Source organism: Monopterus albus, unplaced genomic scaffold, assembly GCF_001952655.1.
Source record: "Monopterus albus unplaced genomic scaffold, M_albus_1.0 scaffold235.1, whole genome shotgun sequence".
Classification (NCBI taxonomy): domain Eukaryota; kingdom Metazoa; phylum Chordata; class Actinopteri; order Synbranchiformes; family Synbranchidae; genus Monopterus; species Monopterus albus.
This window is the reverse complement of record NW_018128115.1, coordinates 494,884-514,296: the sequence shown is the minus strand read 5'-3', so window position 1 is coordinate 514,296 and position 19,413 is coordinate 494,884. Positions and strand designations below refer to the sequence as shown.

The 19,413-nt window shown below is 44.7% G+C and overlaps 1 protein-coding gene across 4 annotated transcripts in view; it reads left to right on the top strand.

The window, feature by feature from the left end:
• LOC109971764 (CSC1-like protein 2) overlaps positions 1-14,505 on the top strand; it is a 24,843-nt gene extending 10,338 nt beyond the window's left edge. For 2 of the 4 annotated variants that reach the window (XM_020620220.1, XM_020620217.1), the window contains exons 5-23: positions 360-397; positions 1,233-1,375; positions 2,237-2,288; positions 2,917-3,025; positions 3,113-3,183; positions 3,315-3,395; positions 4,252-4,375; positions 5,047-5,180; positions 5,427-5,564; positions 5,663-5,816; positions 5,914-6,020; positions 6,255-6,341; positions 6,427-6,492; positions 7,007-7,169; positions 7,541-7,646; positions 9,571-9,738; positions 10,233-10,348; positions 10,435-10,518; positions 11,366-14,505. In XM_020620220.1, the coding sequence (XP_020475876.1) occupies positions 360-397; positions 1,233-1,375; positions 2,237-2,288; positions 2,917-3,025; positions 3,113-3,183; positions 3,315-3,395; positions 4,252-4,375; positions 5,047-5,180; positions 5,427-5,564; positions 5,663-5,816; positions 5,914-6,020; positions 6,255-6,341; positions 6,427-6,492; positions 7,007-7,169; positions 7,541-7,646; positions 9,571-9,738; positions 10,233-10,348; positions 10,435-10,518; positions 11,366-11,563 (2,139 nt within the window). In that variant the 3' untranslated portion in view covers positions 11,564-14,505. The remainder of the gene's footprint in view (positions 1-359; positions 398-1,232; positions 1,376-2,236; positions 2,289-2,916; positions 3,026-3,112; positions 3,184-3,314; positions 3,396-4,251; positions 4,376-5,046; positions 5,181-5,426; positions 5,565-5,662; positions 5,817-5,913; positions 6,021-6,254; positions 6,342-6,426; positions 6,493-7,006; positions 7,170-7,540; positions 7,647-9,570; positions 9,739-10,232; positions 10,349-10,434; positions 10,519-11,365) is intronic. The other 2 variants (XM_020620219.1, XM_020620218.1) reach the window with 2 other exon arrangements.
• The last annotated feature ends 4,908 nt before the right edge of the window (positions 14,506-19,413 follow it).

Genomic DNA, 19,413 nt, shown 5'->3' with positions numbered 1-19,413 from the left:
GCATGTCCCACCGGGAGGAGGCTCCGGTGAAGACCCAGGACCCGTTGGAGGGACTATGTCTCTCGGCTGGAGGAGCTGGAAGAAGTGTCTGGAGAGAGGGAAGTCTGGGCATCTTTGCTTAGACTGCTGCCCCCGCGACCCGGTCCCAGATAAGCAGAGGAAAATGGATGGATGGACATTGTACTTCCTCTTTACATCAGTCCAGGCCTCAGTCCACGCTCCCGGCCTCAGTCCACTTTCCGTGGCATGTGTGATGGTCGGAGCGTGGACACAGGTCGGTGTCTGCTTTACAAACATCTGGAACAGTGGTGACTGTTCAGTGAACCTGCATCTGATTCTTGTTGTGGTTTGTGTTTCAGGGCTTCTGCTCGTGGCTGACGGCCATCTTCAGAATAAAGTGAGTACCCACTTCATCTCCAGGTGCAGCTTGTCTTCGTCACAGGACAAACATCAGATGTTTTACATCTGCTGACAGACATGTTGCATCCACACTGTTCACAGCAGAACAACAGAGGAAAGGTGTCGTGCATCTCATGTAACTTTGCTGTATAATACAGAAGCTGGATGCATCTTCCTGTCTGTCTCTTTTCATGTGCTTCTGATTGACTTCACTTGACATTTTCATGCTTTTTGAGCTGGAGTCCTCTGTGGACAGTGTGATGGTCAGAGAGGAGGCAGCCATGTTTGTCTGAAACTGTCGCTGTCACCTTTCTCCAGGAAAACATTGATCCAGGCTTGAAGCCAGCTGGCACTTTAGAAAAGCAGCAATTTTTCACATCTCCATAAAAGACGTCTGCAAAGGATGCTGCCCTGTATCCTCGCTCCTGGCTCCTCGGGGCAGATGTAAGAGTTCTGGGACGTCCTCAATCCTCGCTCAACCAGAACGACTTCCAGGTTGAGCGAGGATCGAAGAGCAAGGAGTGATAGAACGAGAGAATTGGCTTGTACCAAATGTTCCTGTGTTCAGTGCTGCATGATGCAGGTCAACAGTGGCCTCTCAGCCCAGGTTCGTGCCTCTTACAGAGCAGTGTGGTGTCACACCCCCCAGAATCCTGCAGTGAAGAGGCAGTGTACAAAGGGCTTGACACAGCTGGCCAGGTTGGCTCTGCTGGGGGGAAGTCAGGTGACTCCACAGCAGAAGGCTCAGTTTGAACGTCCTGTTGTTCACACCCACAATCAGACACCTTTCTGAACCAGTGCTTTCCTCCTAACTCGCCCTCGTCTTCCTGCAGGGATGAGGAGATCCGGGAGAAGTGCGGCGAGGACGCTGTTCACTACCTGTCTTTCCAGCGCCACATCATCGGTCTGCTGGTCGTGGTCGGGGTCCTCTCTGTCGGCATCGTCCTGCCCGTCAACTTCTCTGGAGACCTGCTGGGTAAGAACACCAACACCCTGCCCAGGGCCACGTGTCACTTCAGACAAGTGTGCTCTGCAGCTGGATGAAGCCTGCAGACTCTCACAGTGTTCTCACCTTGTGTCTGGTTGGTTGTAGTCAGAATTATCAGAGCAGATGCTTTCATAAGCCAAGGAGTGCCTGGACCTCCTTCTAAAGAAGGTAATGGCAGCAAAACGAGAGCTGTAGCATGTGTGTAGCTCTGTGTGCGTGTCTGACGGTAGACGGTGGCATCAGCTGAGCCTGGATTCAGCCTGAGCACCTGTTTCTGTAGTGACACCAGGAGAATGAAACTGTCAGCATCACTTCATTTTCACTGTGGAGTTTCTGTGGTGTTTGATTATAAATATCTAATAAACCCTTTGTCAACACAAGTGAAGCAGTGTGTGACAGCGGTGAAGGTATCAGCTGCTTTTTCATGCGTGCAGTTTGTAACACGAACAAATAAGGTGAGGTACTGGAATTATGAAAGGTACAACTTCATTTTCAAAAATACTGAAAAACTGATTTTCACTTAAAACTGGTTGACATGTTTTTGATGCTGTTTAGTTTTTCTGGTCTGCAAACTGTGGTGCAGTAGACGTATGAGTGGATGTAGTGAAGCTACTTTAGTGCTGTCACTGTGTTTCACTCGTTTACCATCATTAGCTTTCCTTTATTCATTTCACTATAACATGGCTGCTGTGAAACAACTGATGATGGAGTTTCTCTTTACAAAACAAAACCCAGTAAAAGGACCCAAACACAATACATCAGCGTTTTTCTGGGAGAAACCACAGAATTTCATGTTGTTGAACACAAATATTTCCTGAAGTTCATCTGACTTGTGTTTGTTTATTCCAGAAAATAACGCCTACAGCTTCGGACGCACCACTATAGCCAACCTGAAATCTGGGTGAGTGCACGCGGGTTTGTGCCGAGTCATTTCATTCACTCCTCCACCAGGTTGTCAGGTTAGAGCGTTGATGCAGCCGGCGTCTGGACTCAGCCAGAGATCGTTTGTGAGGGAAGACACTGCACTCTGTAGCTGTTCAACCAGAGTGAGATGTCCTCTGTCCACAGGATCTCACCACTTCACCCTCGCCAGTTAAACTTTGATTCGGACCAGGACACTGGTCTTTAGTTCAGTTATCATATAGGCTGGCCTGCACTCTTTTTCTGTTGCTGCTCCACAAAACAAATTTAACATGCTGCTGTTTCAGTTGCAGTTTGACTTGTTTTAGTCTCAGCTTCAGTTTTTCTTCTCTGATTGTGAGTTGCTTGGCAGAATGCAGCAGCTCAAGGATCGGGACACAACCGGCGTACCCTCGCCAGTTAAACTTTGATTCGGATCAGGACACTGGTCTTTAAAGTTCAGTTATCATATAGGCTGGATTGTGAGTTGCTTGGCAGAAGGCAGCAGCTCGAGGATCGGGACACAACCGGCGCGGTGGGGTCTGACATCTGTGCAGCTGTAGCTGGGCGTGGACATTAACAATTAAAGTGTCGGGGATTTGTGTGTAAATCCGGTTTGTTGTTTCCAGGACAAATCTGCTGTGGCTCCACACTTCGTTTGCCTTCATGTATCTGCTGCTGACTGTCTACAGCATGAGGAGGCACACGTCCAAGATGCACTACAAGGAGGACGACCTGGTAGGAAAACCAAAGGCTCAGGAAACATGAGTTGACTAAGAGGCTGAGCAAAACATCTCACTGTGTTGTTGCTGTTGTCTCATGCAGGTGAAACGCACTTTATTCATTAACGGCATCTCTAAATATGCCGAGGAGAGTCAGATCAAGCAGCACTTTGAGTAAGTTTGCACAGCTGATCAAAATAAAGCCACTCAGAAGTTTTTTATGATGTAATATATTTGCATATCATGCTGTTGTGACTGAAGAAAGTCTTCCAGGAACATGTTTCCCTGCTCCGTCTCATTTCCAGACAGGCGTATGAGAACTGCACGGTGCTGGAGGCTCGCATCTGCTACAATGTGGCCAAACTGATGGCTCTGAGCGCTGAGAGGTGAGAGCGCCCGGGCCCCGTGCATGCTGGGATACCCTTTAGCTTGTTACCTGACATACTGAAGGAAATGACTTTGTAGGAGTTGCAGATGGTTTTTGCAGCCTTCCTCCTGAGCGACAGGTTGTGTGGGATGTTCCCTGTATGACGGCTACTATTATTATCAGCTACAGTGACCCTCAGAACAATGTGACGGTGCCAGCTGACTGAGCTGGACTGCAGCCCGAGACTGAGCCTGACGAATAAACAGAGTTGTTAAGATGATATTAAAACAACAGCATACATACAACTATAACATGTTATATAACTAAAGCCTGTTAGGTTGCATGTTAGCAATGGTAGCAGAGGAAGTATTGACATCAAGTAAAAGTACTACTACCACACTAAATGTTCCTGCATCAATAATGTTAAGTAAAAGTTAGAATTAACACAAAAATGTACTTAAAGTATTAAAAGTATTAGTAGGTGCAGAAACATGTTGCAGTATGTTCCATTAGTACGTTAACAGTTTGACAGGCCGTCGGGGAAGAAATGTGCATAGGTAAAACCAGTATACCACTGCAACCCTAACTCACAGACACGAAACACAGGTTGATCTGACTCAGTCCACTTCCTGAGGATCACGTCATCTCCGATGTCCCTGCAGAACAAGCCTCCATAGACCCAGCGAGAACCTAGAGGAGGGGAGGCTGCACAACCTGCCCGAGTGTCCTGTTGATAAGTTTTCTTTAGTCACATGGTGATCCAGTGACAGTTGTCCGTAGTGGACTGATACGGGTTACGGTTGTTCCTGGTATGACCGGGGGCACCAGTGTCAGACGCCCACAGCTGAACCACTCTTTGTGTTTGTGCTTTGCAGGAAGAAGACGGAGCGCAGCAAGAAGTTCTTCACTGACCTGATGGCGAAGGAACACATTCCCACCATGATCAACCCCAAACCCTGTGGACACCTCTGCTGCTGTGCCATCGCTGGCTGCGAGGAGGTGGGTGCTGCAGCTGTGCTGAGCCACATGTGCTGCCTGTTTCATCCCTGTGGGAGCTATGTTATGTGGCCATAGCAATCTGGAAATGCTTAATTGGTCTCTGTGTATTTGTGGGTTTTATAATCTCTCGTGTTCAGATATGGCCTGTGCAGAGAGCCACAGTGTGCTAGCCCTGACTAGTGCTCGACCTGAAGGCTGATCTTTAGATCAGACATACAGTAGTGATGATTACTTAAATCGTTGTCGTCGTATTTTGAAGTGTTTTGCTATGGTCTGTGCATGTTGTGTGACACTGAGGTCGTATTTACTCTAATGCACAGCCACTTTAAAGCACCTTTTAATAACAGTTTTCTATGTAAACGCAGCAGTTTCACATTTCCTCACAGTTCCATGTTCTAAGTGGAAGAGTGTTATCGCTGCTTTACCATCTCACTATGGTTTGGTCCACACTGAAATATCTCGACATCTGCTGGCTGACATGAAATTTAAGACAAACATTTGTCTTTTCATGACCTGAATGAGTTTGACAAACCACCAGCAGGTCAAGGTTTTTATTAGAGTTGACCACAACATACACAACTTTAAAAAGGATGAAGTTCATTAGCCTCAGCGGAAAATTAGCATTAATAGTGACCTACTAAACGTTAGCCTGCTAACACTTTGTCCTGCAGGAGGAGGCCGTCAGCTACTACACCAAGAGGGAGGCCAAACTGAAGGAGGAGTACAGGAAGGAGAAGGAGAAGGTCCACACCAAACCGCTGGGCATGGCCTTTGTCACCTTTCAGAATGAGGCCATGACCGCCATGTAAGCCCCGCCCCACACCTGACCCCTCCCCCTGATTGTCATCAGCACCAAAGATGACCAACTTTATGTTAAAACAGAAACTAGTTATTTTGTCAGTTTGGTGTTGTTGTCTCAGAGGTTACATTAGATTTTCTCTTGTTTCTGTTAGTTAACAACCCATTGAGTATTTTCATAGATTACGTTTACACTGGTCGCCCCTCTCTGACTCTGCCCCTCTCTTTGGCCCAACCCCCTCTACTTTGGCAGTATTTTGAAGGATTTTAACGCCTGTCAGGTTCAAGGTTGTCGGTGTCAGCAGGAGCCACGTTCCTCGCAGTTTAGCGAGGTTCTTCACGTCTATAACTGGAGTGTTTCGTATGCGCCCGACCCACAGAACGTCCGCTGGTATGTCCACAGGCTCCACTCACCTAAAACCTCACCAAACTCCACACCGACGCACCCTTTGAGATCAGCTGATGTTGTGTCTTGGTTTCATCTTGCAGGGAGCACCTGTCGCTGGGCGGGATCTCCTGGTGGATCCGCTGCTTCGTCATCAACTGCATTCTCTTCATCCTCCTCTTCTTCCTGACCACGCCCGCCATAATCATCTCCACCATGGACAAGTTCAACGTCACCAAGCCTGTGGAGAACCTTACTGTAGGACACCACAGCTGAGTCTCTAGTCAAACTGAGCAGATCTGCAGTGGGGCTGCGCTGACTGTGTGTGTGTGTGTGTGTGTGTTCTTTTGTACAGAGTCCCATCCTCACTCAGTTTATTCCCACCCTGCTTCTCTGGGCTTTCTCTGCTCTGTTGCCCACCATCGTCTACTACTCTGCCTTCTTTGAGGCTCACTGGACCAGGTACCTGCTGATTCCTCCTCACCTTCCTCTTCACTAGCACTATGATACAACACCAGAACTGTATTACAGTATTAATGCCAGCACACAGAACTGTTATTAAAACCTTTGGGGCAAGTCGAAGTAAAGTCTCACATTACTCAGTTTTAAATCAAGTACAAGCGCAGTATCACCAGAGACAGCTTGGACCTGTCCCTGTGTTCTGACAAGACCCTGATTCAATCTGTTCGCCTGCAGGTCTGGAGAGAACAGAACGACGATGCACAAGTGTTACACCTTCCTGATCTTCATGGTGCTGCTGCTGCCATCTCTTGGACTCAGCAGGTGATAAAATCTGGTGGACTGTAAGTGTCCTGAGTGACCTTTGACCTGTGCTATCCTCCCTAAATGATCTCTATCTGCTTTGCAGCCTGGATGTTTTCTTCCGCTGGCTCTTTGACAGAAAGTTCTTGGCTGATGCTGCAGTCAGATTTGAGTGAGTATGTTTCTCATGACGTCCTGCGGTTTAATGCTCCTACTGGTCATCACGATTTACGCTGAAATACTTACATTCATCATAGGTTATTCCAGAGTTAGTGAAATGAAATCATTTAATCAAATTGAAATTTCATTTTCCATCAGTGTGCATATGATTTAAAAGTACATTTAAAAAAAATGAGTGTAATGCCTGGCAAAAATAAAATTACAAATCATCACAATATAATTACTTTATCAATTTGTGATTTTGTAAATATTAAAAAAGGCTAAACAAATTTCACATTCACTACAATAGTTAAAAAGTTAAAATGATTTTCAGTGGCATTTTCATTTTAATATAAAAATCTAAATTGACTTTCCTGGTAAAAATGTAACAAATCCCAATAAACAGTCAAATAAAATTCAATTAAGTGTATTTAATTTTATTAACCTCCACAGTTTGTTGTGAAAAGTATGTAAATGATCAGTAACGGATCAGTCAGTAAGACACTGCTGTGCTGGATCCCTGACAGGTGCGTCTTCCTGCCAGATAACGGAGCGTTCTTCGTCAACTATGTCATTGCCTCGGCGTTTATCGGGAACGCCATGGACCTACTGAGGATCCCTGGGCTGCTGATGTACATGATCCGGCTGTGCCTGGCTCGTTCCGCTGCTGACCGCCGCAATGTCAAGAGGGTGAGAAGGATGGACTCCAACCAAGGGGACGCGGAGATCAGTTTGTAGTAATACAATAAAATTCACCAAGTGTCTGATAAACAAGACCAAGTCCATCATTGCTTCTCTGTGGACTCATTGTCTCTGCGTGGACACCTAGGAGTCCATTATTGTCCCTGTGAAGACGTATGGGAGTCGTGTGGTCTTGACACCCTTGTCGTTTCTGACTAAACACCTGGGAGTCCCTTACTGTCTTCGTCAGACAGCTGAATCCAATAGTAGCAAAGTTCTCTCCCCAGAGACAGTTTAATTGTCTAGGATTAATGAGCACGTCACCCTATGGGGGCGCTGCTGTGACTGTACTCACTAAACGTTGTGTGTCCTCCCTCCAGCACCAGGCCTACGAGTTCCAGTTCGGAGCAGCATACGCCTGGATGATGAACGTCTTCACGGTGGTGATGGCCTACAGCATAACCTGTCCCATCATCGTCCCCTTTGGTCAGTGTCCACTGCACAGCCCCTAGGCTGCAAGGCTACTACTACAGGATCTGTATTCAGTACTTTTATATGGTATTACTAGACAGAGTCAGCATCATCACTGAAGTATTAATTATCCAGACCTGTTTCAAGACCTTTATGGCAAATCAGACGAGACAGTGACAAGTTTAAATCAAATCTGTTGAGACAGCTCCCATCATACAGTGGGTACGGAAAGTATTCAGACCCCCTTAAATGTTTCACTCTTTGTTATATTGCAGCCATATGCTAAAATCATTTAAGTTCATTTTTTTCCTCATTAATGTACACACAGCACCCCATATTGACAGAAAAACACAGAATGTTTGACATTTTTGCAGATTTATTAAAAAAGAAAAACTGAAATATCACATGGTCATAAGTATTCAGACCCTTTGCTGTGACACTCATATATTTAACTTAGGTGCTGTCCATTTCTTCTGATCATCCCTGAGATGGTTCTACACCTTCATTTGAGTCCAACTGTGTTTGATTATACTGATTGGACGTGATTAGGAAAAGCCACACACCTGTCTATATAAGACCCTACAGCTCACAGTGCATGTCAGAGCAAATGAGAATCATGAAGTCAAAGGAACTGCCTGAAGAGCTCACAGACAGAATTGTGGCAAGGCACAGATATGGCCAAGGTTACAAAAAAATTTCTGCTGCACTTAAGGTTCCTAAGAGCACAGTGGCCTCCATAATCCTTAAATGGAAGACGTTTGGGACGACCACAGCCCTTCCTAGAGCTGGCCGTCCGGCCAAACTGAGCTATCAGGGGAGAAGAGCCTTGGTGAGAGAGGTACAGAAGAACCCAAAGATGACTGTGGCTGAGCTCCAGAGATGCAGTCGGGAGATGGGAGAAAGTTGTAAAAAGTCACCCATCACGGCAGCCCTCCACCAGTCGGGGCTTTAGGGCAGAGTGCCCCGACAGAAGCCTCTCCTCAGTGCAAGACACAGGAAAGCCTGCATGGAGCTTGCTAAAAAAACACCTGAAGGACTCCAAGATGGTGAGAAACAAGATTCTCTGGTCTGATGAGACCAAGATAGAACTTTTTGGCCTTAATTCAATCAATTCATTAATGCAATCGAGGGAAGGATGAATGCGGCCAAGTACAGGGATATCCTGGACGAAAACCTTCTCCAGAGTGCTCGGGACCTCAGACTGGGCCGAAGGTTCACCTTCCAACAAGACAATGACCCTAAGCACACAGCTAAAATAACGAAGGAGCGGCTTCACAATAACTCCGTGACTGTTCTTGAATGGTCCAGCCAGAGCCCTGACTTAAACCCAATTGAGCATCTCTGGAGAGACCTGAAAATGGCTGTCCACCAACGTTGACCATCCAACCTGACAGAACTGGAGAGGATCTGCAAGGAGGAATGGCAGAGGATCCCCAAATGCAGGTGTGAAAAACTTGTTGCATCATTCCCAAAAAGACTCATGGCTGTATTAGCTCAAAAGGGTGCTTCTACTAAATACTGAGCAAAGGGTCTGAATACTTATGACCATGTGATATTTCAGTTTTTCTTTTTTAATAAATCTGCTAAAATGTCAAACATTCTGTGTTTTTCTGTCAATATGGGGTGCTGTGTGTACATTAATGAGGAAAAAACTTAAATGATTTTAGCATATGGCTGCAATATAACAAAGAGTGAAACATTTAAGGGGGTCTGAATACTTTCCGTACCCACTGTAAGTGTCAAGTCGTGAGTCAGTCTGAAGCAAGTCAAGTCAAAAGTGAGTCAGTTAAAACAAGTCTAGGTCAAGTGTGAATGAGCTCCAAATTAAATGTCGGTCAGTCGAGACAAGTCCAAGTCCATGTCAAGTCTCAAATCAGCACCGACAACCTTCTTCTGGTAAATGAAGTCCTGAATCAGCAGCTCACCTGTTCCCTTGCAGGTCTGATGTACATGCTGCTGAAACACCTGGTGGACCGATATAACATGTACTACGCCTACCTGCCCTCCAAACTGGACAAGAAGATCCACTCTGGAGCTGTTACCCAGGTGGTGGCTGCGCCCATCCTCTGCCTCTTCTGGCTACTCTTCTTCTCCACCGTACGCACCGGTAAGCCCTGTCCCCTGCTGCTTCAACTGACAAACCTCCTTTTCTACTCAGTCATTATCAAGTCAGTCAGGTGGAGTCTATATCGCAATGCATTCAAGTCAGTAGACCAAGTCACAGGTGAAGTCATTTAAAACAAGACCAAATCGAGTCCATCCAGCTCTTTTCTTCTGTTTAACTGAATTCGGGTCACAAAGGCAGCAGGTCCAGCAGGCCCGCCCAGACATCACTCTCCCAAGTGATGCTTTCCAACTCCACCTGGGGGGCTGATTTGATTCCACCCCAGGACATGGAATCATGTCAGTCAGAACAAGTCCAAATCAATTAGTTAGGGCAAGTTAAAGTCGAATGTTGAGACAAGCTCAGGCCAGCTCTGCAGCTGGTTCAGCGAAATCCTAATCAAGATAAAAGACAAGGCAAAAATACTTTTGTGCCACGTTTGTGTGTGATAGCAACATGTAGTTGCTGAAAGTTAAATAACCCTAATATGCTGTCAGGCTTTAAGACGCCGACCTCCATGTTCACTCTAGTGGTGCTGATCGTCACCATCGTGGTCTGTTTGTCTCACGTCTGCTTCGGACACTTCAAGTACCTCAGTGCTCACAACTACAAGGTACGGCTACATTTTAAATAAAGGCTCGACCAAAATGTGCATGAAGTGTTGCTGTTCAGGACACTTTCATTGTGTCTTTGTCTCAGATCGACACCAAGGAGAACGATGTGGACGCCGTCGAGAACGGACGTCCAGGTCGTCCGTCGTCCTCCCCCACCACCAAATCTCGGGTGAGTGGATTTAACTAGTGCTGTCAGATTTGCTTGCTTGCTTATAAATTGACCCTGCTTTTGAGTGTATTAACTTACTAGCAGAGGAGCTTTAATTCTTAAGTTTGCTTTTGCCTTTGACTTTAATATGCTGTTAACAAAGGAGCTCTAACTCTTGTTTCCAGTTTGTTGCCACTGAACTAGCTCTAGTTTTTGGCTAAACAATCTCAACTAAGGTGCACCTGGTCTTTCATTATGGAGTTTTTGATCGGATTACATCAGTAACTGGAGTCTAGCTGTAGTTTGCTTGTAATGTCTTGAGCTGTGAATAGGAAACAGAACAACACTGAGCTATGATTAACCTGCTCACTAAGGTTTATGCTTTGTGATCACGAAGGTGTAAAGACCGATATAACGCTGAGCTACCATGGTTCTTTCTGTGCATAGTGGCCAAGCTACAGTTAACCTGTTCACTTGCTAGCTAACATACAAGTTATCACATTGGCAGAGAATATATTAAGTTATGTTGTGCATATAAAATGGAAATCTTTCTTTTGGGCCTTTGAGTTTAGCTACCTTATTTTTAGGATTATAAATCTGACGAGATGATTTCACTGAAGGACTATGTGATCAAAGATGTAGTCAACTACAGTGTTATTATTATTACTGTGGCCTGGCATTTGGTGACAGCTTTTGGCACATAATCTTTGGACTCATTTTAGTCACTCCCAGTAAACGCTTGAGGTTTAATACCTGGCCCCCATTAAGATTTTAATGATTTTAATAGCATAGACCTTGGCGGAGCTTGTTAATGCTGTCAGGATTTGTCTCCCCCTACTGGTTATTCTTGTGCCTTTGTGTGGTCCAGCAGCAGCAGCAGCAGCAGCAGATGTACATTGCCCAGGTGCTCCAAGACCCAAACTCAGATGAGCCGGGTGGCGGGAGCGGCGAGGAGGACCGAGGGTCAACCCAGGACGAGGAGATGCTGAATGGTGGGAACAGCATCAACGAGGCGGATTTCCAGTCTGGGGAGGACAGTCTGATTGCCAACGAGGTCCGCCAGTAGCTTGGGGCAGAGCTAGAGGGAGGAGCTACTTGAGAGTTCACACCCACACAACAACTAAAAATAAAGCTGACTGGAGAATCACCACACACAACACTCCTAGACTCACACGGTTAGCTCCACCCCATCCCAGATTGAAGACTCGACCCTGACTTTTGACTTTGGCGCTGGGTCGCCACCATCCGCTCCTGCACATCTGTGGAAACCTGATGAACATCAGACTGTCTTCACAGAAAATCACTGTACATAACTACAAAGCCAATTTTTTTCCTCTGGGGGTGGGTGGCAGGGTTTGGAAAACTGTGTCTGGGCTGGATTTCATTTGTTTGCACTCGTGTCTTGACTCCTGATCCCACTGCTGGTCACCAACACTCAACCTTTCGAGGGGTCAAAGCTGATGGTGACAGTGTGTTGTTCCTCAGCCCGGTGGAAGCCTCTAAACAAACCCTTGCCATTGCCACCATCTTCCAACATCCGAGTGCCAAATAACTCTCCAACTGCCACCTCCCATCGTTGTAGAAATGTCACTTACGCAGACGCATTGCAATCTCCTTCCCCTACTTTGCTGTTTTCTCTTTTTTTGGTGAAACCTGTGGGTCGTGGAATTTGCAGGTACATTCATTGACCTGTCACGCTTTTGCCGCATGTTGATAAAAGTGCTGTCTAGATTAACGTCGCCACTTCAGATAATGCCACTTATTGCAGGACTGTTGGGGTCTATGAACTCATGCGATTTCCACCCTGGTCCTGGCAGCACATCCTTCTGCCTGCTGGATGAATGTTTTTGGCTCTCTGCTTCAGTCGGACTGCTCCTCCACCACCGAACCCCCGGACTCAACTCGAGCATGCTTTTTTTTCTTGGTTTTGATTTCACCTGAACTACCTTAAATCATGAATACCTGTCGGGGAATGAGGATGTTTGTGTTGGTGTAGGTCGAGCAATCAAAACTCTTTTCGTTCAGAACTCTGTGAAGATGCACTGATACGTTCAGTCACGCAGTTTGTGCTGAGGTAGATGGAAGTGCAGCGCTTTTCTTCCAGACGGTCTACCCTCAATGCCTGATGCTGTCAGGACTCTCAAGGGAAAATGGTTTTTGTCTTTGTGTTTTAAAGTGTGCATTGTCTGTATGTGTGTGTGTGTGTGTGTGTGTGTGTGTGTGTGTCTGGTAGCTTATTGTCCCCTGAACCTGCATCATCAAGGGTTCAACAACATGACCAGTTAACCAAAAACACAGCAACATCAGGCTAACCTCTCAAAACAGTTGAGTCTACTGTAGAATTAGTTCAAGAAAATGTTTTCCCTCACCTTAGTTCCAAAATGTCTGCGTTTAGAAGGAATATGAATTGTGTGTCTTTCTCATCCTCTACAAATGTCAGCATAGTCAAGAAAAATTGAAATCCAGTTGGTTCCAGGATGGATTGGTGACTAGCAGGACAGCTAGCAAAGGCAAAGGAAACCTAACAGATCTTTAGTGCAGATTTCAACTTTGGTAAATTTTGACCCATAACTTTGCATTGTTGACAAAGAGCAGACAATTCTGACAGAGCTGAGCTTTGAGTGGCCCAAAGATTCCAAAATGGATGAAGCTAGCATGGCTTATTAGCCGTGGGTCAGCGTCACATTTTGTTGAAGCTGTGAGAGCATAAACTTAGTCACAACAGAGGAGCATGGTTTACACAGTTGGAGACAGGACATCAGGCTGATAATATTTTAATAAGCTATGGAATCTTCATGTCCTGTTAGCAGTTTCATTAGCTAAGCCACTAAATGTCAATTAGCTTGCTTCATGCTCATTAGCTCAGAGTTTTTACCCACTTCAGTAACTTAATGTATTCAATTAAGAGAGAAAATGTCACTGAGTAATACTAGTATGATCTCAGCTGGCTAGCAGGTTAGCACAAGCTTAAGTAGTTCACCAACCTGCCTGTGAGTCATCACTACATTGCCAAGACTGTAGAACCAAACATTTCAAAGACAAATTTTTGGCTCAGATGAAACCAGACTGAAGAGTTGGAAGGAGGATTTCTCTCTCTCCTTTGAGGGAGCTAGGCTAATGGTTTCTGATGCAGCTCTGATGATCTGATTTTCGGAACACTTTCCCATGAATCTCATGGTGTCTGATACGTCAGCCGATGCTTGTTCTTTGGGGCTGTCATTGCCCGATGTGTTTCAGCTGCCCTATCCGTTCTACACATGCGTGCTCATGCACACCTTAACCTTCCCCCCAACCAAAACCCCTGGTGCATGCACAGAATAGATTTTTGGAAGAAAAATGGTGATAACCTTTACTTCAAAGGGCCATACTGCTGAGATTTGATTTACTTCTTCTGCAAATTTAAGGCTTTAATTCTTTTATATAAAAATCAACTTTGAAGAGTTTCATATGCAATTTTCACTTGCCATCTATTCAGAGCCTGGTATTTTCTGTGTCCATGGTTCATGTCTGATACAGTGTGAGGACTAAATGTTTAAAGCTCATATACTTGATTGCGTGTGCATGATGGATACCACACTTAACAGTTTTTCAGTGTTGTGTGCATCCTCAGAAATCAGCGATTTGCTTACTTACAGTTGCTATGAGTGTCAGTCATCATTTTGACAGTGTTACAGTGATAACTGCCAGATTTACCATCCAAATTCATAATAATTTTAGAAACAATGGTCCTTAATTTCAGACAGCAGTAGGCAAAAGCGGTTTGTTGTTTCAATCTGTCAAACAATTTTGGTCCATTGAAATGACAACCATCGCTGGCATGGTAGCTGTAGCTAGCTAGTTGCAGAAGCTAATGCTTGTCTCCTTGAGTTGGTTGAAAATTCTGTTTTAAAATGACTTTTGGGGTCTTATATTTGCACTTGATGGCTGCATACATGGTGGCACAGTGGAACAGTGGTTAGTGCTGACACCTCATGGCAAGAAGGTTCCAGGTTTGAGGAGAGAGTGGGGTCTGCTTGTTCTCCCTGTGCCTGCATGGGTTCTCTCTGGGTGCTCCGCCTTCCTCCCAATGTCCAAAGACATGCAGCTCAGGTTGACTAGTGACTCTAATTTGCCTGTAGAAGTGAATATGAGCATGTGAGCTGTAGATGTCAGCCCTGTGACAGACTGGCAACCTGTCCAGGGTGGACCCTGTCTCTTGCCTAGTGTCAGCTGGAATAAGTGGTATAGTTAATGGATGGATAATGCTAATAGACTGAAACTAAAGCCACAAAGAGCTAGTTATCCCTGCTGTTATAAGTATAAGGAGGAGACATGTAAGATCAGTCTAACGTAACTCATGCTGACTGGAGTTACAGTAGTGTAAATATCCCCAAATCCAGTAGAGATCAGGACAGAGCTGCTAATGTTAGCCTAAATTCTCATAGCATCAAGGGTCGACTCCCACACATTTGATGTTTTAGTCTTGACAATAACCTGTAACTCCACAAATAAGATAGTTAGCCAATGATGTGCTAACTCTTAGTCTCAGATACTTATGTGGGTAATAATGTAGTGACTTCAGTAGGTTACATTAATGCAGATTGACAGTGTTTAATCAGTTCATTGCACTTTTGCTTTTGTGTTGCCGGTTGATGAAAGATGACACCTGAAAGGGAGGCCCTGATGAAAGATTATCCAGTTGTAGGAAATTGAGTTTGGAGTTTTATTAGGGCTAAACTTGAGGATATCTCCAGCTCTCTGGCAACAATTGGGCCTTTGTTTTAAATCTTTTTTTAAGTCACCAAAACTTTATGGAAATCCCAGAGTGCCCCTATAACACAAGGGCCACTTACTAGATTGTTAAAAAGTGGTGCATGGACCTTTGTTTAAGATGTTTTGTTTTTTCAATGATTTTTGAGGTCACACAGTGAATGACAATTTAAGTAATTTCTTGCTGCTTTATGTTTTGATAAAGATGATTTGGCTCTGATTGGCCTCTTTGTGGACAAATGTATTGATCCTAATATTATTAAGTAAACTTATGAGCAATCAGCACTTGGAGGAAGAGTTTAGATCAAGACATTTTGGTGTTGCCAGCGATGGTTTGCCTCTAGTCTGCCCCCTGGTGGACAAACAAATTCCTAATTTAGTATGTACATATATGAGCAGTACCTTTCATGTCATAGCATGCACGTGTAGTTAAAAATCAAGTATGACATATGGGTGTGATGGAGGGAAAGGAGGTCACCGCCTTGCTGCTGATAATGGTTGCCATGGCAATGGGCGGCTGGGTGGCAACAGCATCATGAAACTGGGGGAACATGTTCACATAACACACTTTTCAGTGTAGCAGTGTGATGACAAAATAGTCTCAGGTGTTTGTTTAATGTTTACATGAGTTTTTGTTGCATGTTTTATTTTTTGTCGTTCTGCAGCGCGTGTGTGGCCTTGTTTATATATACTGGGAGCACACTGTTTGAGGGGACCTTGTGGGTACTGAAGGCTGGACCCCACGTTTAATTCATAGAATTCTACATAAATGACAAGATGTATGGTTAGAGCAAGTGTCGATTTTGGTTAAGGTTAGGCTAAGTCTCCTGGTAATGAATGTAAGCCACTGTACGGACCCTGTAAGTGACGAATGCAAGGGTGTGTCTGTATGTGTGTGTGGACGCAGCTGGACTATGAAAGCTGTAGCCACAGGGCGTCGGTGGCTACATGCTGGAGAACTTGCAGCATTTGTGTCCAGATGATGTTTTATTATGGCTATATTTTGGCTCCTCTTCACTTCCAGTGGACGCCTGCTGTCCGGCACTGGAGTGATTGTACGCACATGAAACTGAAACTGAATTAGGGCTCACGGTGGATCTCAGGTCTGACTCTGAGACTGGAGGTTCAGCTCAGCAGCTCTCAACCCGACGGTCACATAACCACCCCAGATTCTGTTTTTGGTGGAGCGGGTAACAGGGATGGTTTCTGATGATTTATTTTGCTCTCTAGTTTAGAGCGATGCTCTTATTTAGTTTGTACCAGAGGACTGTCAGCTGGATGTGCAGCTCCGGCTTTACTGTGTAGTTATTGAATTAAGATTTGACTCACGACAACCTGTTTATGTTTATCACAGATGGAGCGAGGTAGGAAACTGATATTCTCAACATTTTCAGAGCCTGGGGAAAGTCTGTAAGTTTCCCGGTGAACAGTATCTTACAGTTGGCAAGTCTCACCATAAGGTCTATTCACTTGCTGCTCTGGAGCTTTTGATCATATCACATACTGTACATCAGCAAATGGCGCTGGCATTGTAGCTGTTTCATGACCTTTTTATGATGACTTTATTGTCCTCTTGACTTCAGAATGGAGGTTCAGTTCATTCTGGGCTGTAGTTTAACATGTTGATCACGTAATGCGGGGGTTTTCAACTAATTCTGATCCAGGGACCACCATTCAAGAAATAATCTTGGGACCACTGTTGTGCGATGGATAAACTGGATGGGCACTATTTTAATGCTGAAAATCACTCTGGCTTTTCCTAATGTTATATATTTGCACAAACCATAAGCAATACATGGAAATGTGTTTTAAAAAATCCTTCAGTGAAACTACAGTACATTGTTGAAGGTATGGTCAGGGACCACCGGGGGGCCACGGACCACTGCTTGAAAACCCCTGACATAATGTGACCGAAAGCTCCGTTTTTTGTCTTTTTGATTGGTCTGGTCTGTCTGAGGAGCCGAACTGAGGGTTGGCAGCTGCTGCGTTCACTGACCTATCAATGGTGTAGGAACTGAAGATGCTCATTAAAACCGTGTCTGTGTGATATTTTTGTAACTGACTGAAGTATTTGATACTGAACTTGTATTAAACATTGATAGCTGTGACGATGCTGTTGTAACATGCAACTACAGGTTTTTAAAAACCAGCCTCTGCTTTTTGCTTTTCTTAGTTTTTTTTATTGATGCTGAAGTTATTGAAGTGGTGAAACAGAAGAATATGGACTGAAGAGTGTGCTAAAACTACTGAAAATGAAAAACATGTTTTAAAAATGTGTGTAAATAGCCATCGAAGAGCACTGTCGTCCTCGCAACTCCAAGCTAAGAGTCTATTAGTCCATTTCATGAGTTTAATTTATTGCTGTGACCTTTACTTTGGTTTCCAGGTTGTTTGTACAGTGAAACATTTGTCCTATTTATGTTACCTGATCAATAAAACTGGCTTTCATCTGCCCAGTTGTTCTTTGTGTTTTCTGGATGGGCTCCAGGTTAGTGAGAATTTATTCCTGTGTGAACCAGTAAAACCCATTTACTTACTCTGGTGTAATAAGTGAGTATTAACTCTAAGGTCTTTATTTCATGATGCATTACAGCCTAAAATGTATCCTCAAAATTTTGAGGATGAGAGTTTATGATTAAGGGACAGCTATGGCTAGGCAGTTTTACAGGCTAACTGAAAGCACCAGTCAGTGGTTTCTGAGTTAGAAAGTCTCCAAACTAACTGTCCAGCTTTCCTCTGGTATTAACTCTTCACTTTCACTCTGATGACTTGTTTCTGAGGTTGTCTTGCCTCAGCAGACTGGCTCGTGTAACACAGATGTGTAACACTCTAAAATAAACCCCATATTTTAACCGGCATAATGCAGGCTGAGTGACGGCACTCTGTTTACATTGACAATGAATGGGCAGCTGTCACTGACCCAGGGGTTTGTTTCTGTATGTGCTTGGAGCGCTCAGCAGCACTACACTTTGGCCACAAGGGGGCTCACTTACAGATCAGCATCGTCTAATTGTTCCGTGGGCCATACCCTACCTCTCATCCAAATCCATTCATTACTTTTTGAGTTATACTGTTTACAAACAAATGAGCTAACACCCACAAAAACATAACCCCCCCAAAGTGTGACAAAGATGGAAACATAATAAGATGCCTAGTGGGGTCCGACTGGGCATTGAGCAGGGAAGGATTAGGAAGCATCTGTGGCACTGATGAGTCCTGTTAGTTTTGTGTATGGGGCCTCCAAAACAGCCGGAATTGACAAAAGCTCAAGCACTAAGGCTGTGGAGTGTTCACAGCTCTTCATGTTTAGATGGGGGAAGTTCCACTACAACTGAGACGGAAACAGTGAATGATGAACTACTGGGCCAGACTTCAGGGACACTGCAGAAAGAATCCAGTAATAATGGTGCTTCTCCTCAACCGGGAATATCAAAAAGCTTGTAGCAAATGCTTTGTGTGGAGCACTGCGGCGGTGTCTAAAGCGACGGAGTTGAACCAAAAACAGGGAGTGTGAGGAGAGTTCTTTTATTTGAGAAGAGAAGACTAATAAGAGGATATATATTTCACTTTGTGAAATTTATTATACATTAACGTATCAAAATTAGCATGTGCACATGGATCTTCACTGTTTAGGATAAACAGAAAAGACTGTCCTCAACTTGTCGGTATACAATATTTGTATGAAAAGGTGCTACTATCTGATTGGTCAAAAACTGTTGGGGAGAAGCTGTGGTTTAGACTTAACGCTCCCGTCATTGGTCCCTCAGTCTTTGTCCGGTCTCATCCTTGGCGCGACCTTGTCCTGAAACAGACACTTTGCACAACCCACAACGCTTCTTGCAAACAGTCATCTCGGCAACCCTGAGACTGCACCTGGACTTGTTTTCCTGTTATCTAAGTCTCTGTGCTTTGACACACACACACAAGCATTTTAGAGGAGGAGGAATACCTGGCACTGCCTGTGTGTACATGAAATCAGCTATTTTACTTGGCAGCTGTTTCTTCTAGTGTTTGGTTGTGTGTGTGTGTGTGTGTGTGTAATGGTTCTACCTCTGAAGTTTTCTCCTCTTCCTGGCTTCAGATCTAATTTCTGTTTAACTATCCTTGCGTCCCAGTGAACCCTAATTCCCCTGGGCTCATCTGCCAGGTGTTGATAGTAAAGTAACT